General features: G+C 53.0%; 1 protein-coding gene across 1 annotated transcript; it reads right to left on the bottom strand.

Annotated features, from left to right (window-relative positions):
- Positions 1 to 4,057: 4,057 nt before the first annotated feature.
- Positions 4,058 to 6,070, bottom strand: LOC138846173 (small ribosomal subunit protein uS8-like). Its single transcript, XM_070061148.1, has 2 exons — positions 5,776 to 6,070; positions 4,058 to 4,110 (listed from the first exon to the last, which is right to left on the bottom strand). The coding sequence occupies exons 1-2, from the start codon at positions 6,068 to 6,070 to the stop codon at positions 4,058 to 4,060; spliced, it is 348 nt and encodes a 115-aa protein (XP_069917249.1).
- Between the last annotated feature and the right edge of the window lie 788 nt (positions 6,071 to 6,858).

The raw sequence follows: 6,858 nt of genomic DNA, 5'->3' as shown, positions 1-6,858 counted from the left end.
ATATGGGATACTGGTGCCGAGGTGGAGGCTTAACCTATTATACCACAACGCCAGCTCCCCTATAATCATTTTCAATACTGCTTTAGCTGTATGCTGTGGTTTTTGATATGTTATAATTTCATTTTTATTTGTTTCAAAAATATTTTAATTCCCCTGTTAATTTATCTCATAACCCATTGATCATTCAGGACCATGTTGTTCAATTTCCATGTATTTATATTTTATTTTCTTTGAGGAAGAGGCCCAGTCTGAGGACACTCTTGCCTTTTTTTTTTTTTTTTTTTTTTTTTTTTTTTTTTTTTGACAGGCAGAGTGGACAGTGAGAGAGAGAGACAGAGAGAAAGGTCTTCCTTTGCTGTTGGTTCACTCTCCAATGGCCGCCGTGGCCGGTGCACCGCGCTGATCCAAAGGCAGGAGCCAGGTGCTTCTCCTGGTCTCCCATGGGGTGCAGGGCCCAAGCACTTGGGCCATCCTCCACTGCACTCCTGGACCACAGCAGAGAACTGGCCTGGAAGAGGGGCAACCGGGACAGAATCCGGCGCCCCTACCGGGACTAGAACCCCGTGTGCCGGCACCACAAGGCGGAGGATTAGCCTATTGAGCTGTGGCGCCAGCCCACTCTTGCTCTTAACAACTATGTGAACAGGTGTAAGGTGTGAGAGATGTTCTGGGATCCAGAGAAGGCCTTCCTAGAGTGACCTTGAGAAAGATGAGGATGAAGAGGGGTGGCACCTGTTCCCCTAACATCAGCTCCCCACAAGCCCCACAGGTGCAGGGGGCAGGTGGGGCAGGATTGTGGGGTCGGCAGGGCCTCAGACAAGGATGGCAGAGGACACTCAGAAAGTGAGACTGAGAGAAGGATGCTTCCAGGGGTCCTTGCTGTCTTTGGTCTTAGGTGACCTCTGGGATACAGGACTCTCCGGGTAGCTGGGGAGGGACCTGAGGCCAAGCCCTAGAGGTGTTGTGGCTGCCCCACCCCTCTGCCTTCCTGGCATCTTCAGAGTGGGACATGGCAGTGTGGTGCGTGACGTGGCTCCGAGCTTCCCTGTTTGGGAGAAACAGAAGAAATGCCTTGGAGGGAGGGCCGGGGGCTGTGCAGAGGGACATGGGAGGGAAGTGGACATGGCCTGTGGGCATCGTGGAGAGTGACATGGTGGGGGAGGGCTGTTTGCTTTGGCAGCCTCTAGTCTCAGGTGGGCTGTGCCTGGGCAGAGACAGGCAGAGGGGCGCTGTGGCCTCGGTGTGACCCGGGTCACCTGGCGCCTGGGGGACAGTCTCGGCTGATGCCCACTCCCTGCACACACCTGTCCCCAGGTATCATAACGGGGTGTTGCCCACTGAGGGGACTGCCTGCTGCAGCCCACGTCAGGCCTGGTGGTGGGGGCCTCTCCTGTCCGTTCCCCATCTCCCCACCAGGCGCCCTGTGGTTGGGGTGTGGTCTTCAGGGTCCCTAGGAAGCGCTTTCCCGACACTGAGGGCCAGCACAGCCCCTCCTCCAGGAGCCCGAGGCTCTCACTCTGGTGCGGAGCCGGCGGGAGCCCAGGGCGGAAGCCTGCGCTGACTGGCCGGTGTCCGCCCCCAGCCACCCTCCGCTGACCGCTTGTGTGGGCCGCGCCCCCAGCCTGCTCCCGCCCCTGGTGCTCAGGGAGACCTCAGCCTGGGCCGTTTCCGTGAGGAAACTTCATTCCGCCAAAGGCAATTGTCTTGTGATGGAAATTGTTTTTGAAATAGTCACAAACTTGCTGAGAAACGATGGAGAAGCTGCTTCTGGGAACCGCTCGGGAATGAGTTGCTGACCTGGTCCCCGCGCGCCGAGTATTTCCGTGTGTGTTTCCCACACACCGGGACAGCTCCCTGCACAGCTGCACCCGGGGTCAGCCATGAACGTGCCACCCCTGTGTCTCCACCCGCCTGTCTCAGGTGACTCAGATCCCCCGCGACACCATCACAGCGAGGGCACAGGACAGGGTCGTGTGTCCCCTCAGGAGGCTCAGGCATCCTTCTTTGGTTTGGTTTGCGTATTTGGTTTTTGTTTTATTAGAAAGACAGAGGTTTCCAGCCTCTGGTTCAGTCCCCAGATGTCCACAATAGCCCAGGCTGGGTCAGGCTGCAGCTAGAACTTGGAGGCTGCTGCTCTGTACCTTGGCGCGCTCTCTGGTGACGCAGACACCTCCGACAGAACGGGCAGGGCCTGGGGAGTCCCTGGGGTGCTGAGGGCTCAGCCCACGCTGCCATGCGTGCTGGTGTCACGGGAATGGAGGGCCCTGCTCAGTGGGAGCTGACTGCTGCTCTGTGGCTCCCCGTAGATCCCGATTCCAGGCTCAGTCCCAAACCCCTGCTCTTTGTACCTCCCGGGCGCTGCCTTTCCTAGAGCCCTGGCGGGAACGGTGAAGGGAGCGAGGCAGTTGCAGATCCCCCTCCTGGCATCCTGACGGCAGACAGAACCGCAGGGAAGTTTCCATGCAGGGGGAGATGAAGCGTGAGCCGAGCCTCGGAGCCTCGGGTGGTCCCTTGTAGCCCCCCTGCCTGCCACATCCCCGTGTTCTGACGGCGTTTTCCCCATAGACGCCCGGTCTCCGTCTCTGTGGAACAAGGACTCTCAGAGGCCAAATCAGCCCCATTATTGTGCTGAACCATCGACAAGCTAGCAGTGACTCCTGTGTAGCCCTGTAAGGAGCAGAAGTTAAACAGCTTCGCCATAATATTAATACGAAATAAGCACGAGCTAAGCTGACTGCAGGATATCTGGATGGGCTCGATAAGAACCACCCACGGGCCTTACTGGCCCTACACTGACCACCAAAAGTGTATATAAAATGCAGGCTGAAGAGGCCCAGTGAGACCCTCTGAACAGACTCTCCTGAGAGTGGCAGAGCGAAAGCTCCAGTTGACCCACTATACTCAGACCTTCCCGCAAGAGAGTTCTCCCAGCCAGCCTCATGCTTGCCCGACACCGAGGCTCTGAGCTCGCCTGATGCCAAAGCCCTGCTCGCCCGAAGTCCACTGCACTCGCCCTTCGAGACCTGCGTTCTTCGGCTCAGAGGCACCACCTGTGCGGGTGCTGTGAGAATCTGCCCTCTGCGGTACTTTGGGAACCTTGGGTGGTTGCTTTGCCCAGTGCGTTGTGTGAATCAGAATGTGTGACTTCCCCACTGCATAATAAAGTCCTTAATGGAACCAACACAGCCTTGGTGCCATTGCTATACTTGCAACAAGCTGATACCCAGGAGCTCAGATACCCAGCTCCCTAGGAACCCAGGAATGGCAGCCACTGGCTGTGTGGACTGCTCACAAAGACAGATGGGCTGGGATTATCTTGCTCCCACAGCTGTGGCTCTTTGTCCGCAGGGACAATGCTGTGAGGAAGGCTGGACGTGTGTGGTTTTGTGAATCCATCAGGAGGCCTGGGTCTCTGTGGGAAGAAGTCTCCTCTGACCAGACACCAGCACGGAATAATTCCAGTTCGCCTCCCCCATCTCTCAGAAGGATAAATGAGCAAGATAAGGATGTTTTGCTGAAGGCTTTCTGTGAAAAATACCAACTATGTTCATTACGACAAGCTTTCAAAGATAGCAGACCCAGCACCCGTTGCGGTGCCCACCTGCCCAGTCCAGAGAAAAATATGAAGTATTAAATACTGCAGTCTCCTTTATTTGCAGGGGTATAGTTCAAGACCCCCAGTGGATACCTGAAACGTCAGCTAGCCATGAGTCCTACACATGCTGTGTTTTTCCTATACATACATATGTTAGTGTTTAATTTATAAATTGGGCACAGTAAGAGATTAACAACAGGAACTAGCAATGAAACAATAATTTCAACAGTCGTAATCATATACTGAAACGAAATTGCCAGTCTCACTACTGCTGTGCTTTGGGGGCCGTTATTATGAAAAAGAGCAGTGACCGGAACACAGGCTCTGTAATTGGCAGTCCATCTATAACCATGTGACTAAGTGTGGAGGCTCAAGGGAAGGATGATTCATGTCCCAGACAGGATGGAGTAGGACCGTGCAAGATTTCAGCTCCAAAAGTACAGGTTAAAGTTTATGTATTGTTCACTTCCGGAATTTGCCGTTCAGATGTTCTGACTGCAGTTGACTGTGAATAGCTGAAACCGAGGAACAGGAAACCACAGATAAGGGGTGTGGGAGATAACTGCGCGAAGCCACACTCAGAAGGCAACATGAGCAGTGGGGGCTCTAGGTGATGTGGGGGACCCCAGAAAGGAGTGGAGAAGACATAGGACCCCAAGGGGAGCCGCCAGGAGAGGTCCTGGGAGGTGCTCCAAGTTTACAGACAGAGAGGACGGGCATCCAGAAGTGCTGAGCTGGAGAAAGCACAGCGGGAGCGATCGGGCAGGTGACCCCGCCTGCCTCTGACCTACTACGCTGACCAACAAGCCAGGCATGCCGGCCTCCAGGCAGGAGTGCACGGCAAGTGGCCCACATACCTGCCCTGGACGTCAACAGGGGAGGGTGTCTCCCAATGTCTCCCACCTTCTCCCAGCCACAGGGCTCAGAACCCCAGGTCTGACGACGCGCATGGAGGGAGAGGGGCCAACACAGAATGACCAAGTCAGGAGCAGCAAGGCCAAAAGTTCCCAACAGAGAAAGCACATCCTCAGAGGGCTAAAGAAGGGAGCAGGAGGAACAGGCAGCTATAGAATGAAAACAGTGGTCATGACCAGCACCGTGGCTCAATAGGCTAATCCCCTGCCTGCGGCACACCGGGTTCTAGTCTTGGTCGGGGCGCCGGATTCTGTTCCGGTTGCCCCTCTTCCAGGCCAGCTCTCTGCTGTGGCCCGGGAGTGCAGTGAAGGATGGCCCAAGTCCTTGGACCCTGCACCCGCGTGGGAGACCAGGAGAAGCACCTGGCTCCTGGCTTTGGATCAGCGCAGTGTGCCAGCCGCAGCGGCCATTAAGGGGTGAACCAATGGAAAAGGAAGACCTTTCTCTCTGTCTCTCTCTCTCACTGTCCACTCTGCCTGTCAAAAATAAAAAATAAAAAATAAATTAAAAAAAAAAAACACTGGTCATGAGAAGAGATCAAGTGAGAGACTGTTTTTTAAAGTATGTTTTAATTTTTAAACTATTTTCGTTTTATTTGAAAGAAGACATACACATGGAAGGGAGAGAGAACAAGAGGAAGAGAGGGAGGGAGAGAAAGGAAGGGAGAGAGATCTTCCATCTGCTGTGTGTCCTGGATAGTAATCCTATTCTTTATTCTCAAATAAAATTTCCTTTACTGGAGACTCATCCATATGTTTTTTTCTTCCATTTTTTATTTTAATTTTAATTAATCTTGAATAAATTCAATATGATATGTAGATACAAATCTAAGGACATAGTGATACTCCTTCCTCCCTCCCTCCCTCCCACCTCCTTGCTTCTACCTTTCTCTTTCTCTCTCCCTCTCTCTTTATCATCTTTATATTTTGTTTGCTTTTAACACCAACATGATGTGAGAGACACAGAGATTCTGGTCCTGGAATTCCAGTGTGGTGTACCTATACAAGTGTCACCGTTTCTTATCCTGATGTGTCTCTGTGAACACAACACACACCTCCTATGGTCTGAGGGCTTCACTTTTATATGGGGTCTCTTTGATGAGGGGTTTTTCTCTCCAGTGTTAACAGAGTCCCCCCCTTCTTCTTCTACTGTCCAGTGAGCTTTTATTTGTATGCACATATTACAGAAAAAGAATCTCTGGATTTTCCCTCCTGTGTGTTTTTGTGTTGTTTCTTGGTCATGATGCCAGCTGAGGTCGTCAGTACAACGGCGGGATGGGCTCAGATTATTCTGCCATTTTTCTAGATCTTCCAGTTGCACATCAAATCTGAGGCTAATCACTCCACACTTGTTTAGGCTGTCCCTGAGGCTCACAACAATTTTCCCAGCTCTGTGATCATCAGTGGTTTCAAGTTCCCCGATGTAGCCATGCTTCATCATCACAGTTAGGAGCCTGACCATGACTTTGGAGCACAGCCTAGTAAAAACCTGGTTTTTGCCTCTCTTTTCGGTGTTATACAAGCTTTTGAGAGTGTTGGCCAGGACATTCAAGGGCACCATTGTGGCAGCTGGAAAGAGGACGTCTCCCTTCCTTTGGGTGCTGTAGGTCAGTATCCTGTAAGTATGTACTTTAGTCTTTGCTTTGTCCACCTCGGTATTATTTTCAGCGCTTTCATAGTCCATTTTGAACTGAATCGCATCTAGTTATTAACAGGGAGTCTTTAAAAAGTTTCTGGAAAGTGTTTTATGAAAAAAGCTATGCATGATTTCAAACCTTTTACACCACGATAAGGTTATTTTATTTCCGATTTCCAGAAACTCTTCCTACAACACAGGCTGTCAGTAACTGAGAGTTGGCTTTCTGGACTGCAGTTTCTGACACGTTCAAATTTTTTGTGGATCATTTAAGCCCCCAAATTTACTTATTTTACCAGAAAACTAAAAAGTTTTTAGCTGGAAGGTCAATTTCAATAAAGCACACAGCTCTGGCGTCGGCCTGGAGCTTCTGAGGGGACCTCGGACGCCGGGTTTTCGTTGCCACGTGGGTCGGTGCCGCGGAGGACCCGGTCCGCCCAGAGCAGCTCGGCCAGGCGAGAATCCTCCGGGACCGGCTTCCGAGCACTGCGCAGCGGCACCGGCAGGAGCCCGCCCACCCGGCGTGGTGCCGCCCCGCCCCGCCCGTCCTCGGAACCGCAACCCGCTGTGTGCGGTCGCCCTAAGGCCGGGACCCTCGGACGGCCGAGCCCGACCCACAGGCCCGCCCCGCTCTCCGCTTCACCCGGTCCAGAGACCCCCGGACTCCACCACGCTTCGGACCCGTCCCGCCCCCAAATTACCCAGGCCCCGCC

Source organism: Oryctolagus cuniculus, chromosome 1 (genome assembly GCF_964237555.1).
Source record: "Oryctolagus cuniculus chromosome 1, mOryCun1.1, whole genome shotgun sequence".
Taxonomy (NCBI): domain Eukaryota; kingdom Metazoa; phylum Chordata; class Mammalia; order Lagomorpha; family Leporidae; genus Oryctolagus; species Oryctolagus cuniculus.
Note: the sequence above shows the minus strand (reverse complement) of the source record. Positions and strands in the feature narration are given on the sequence as shown.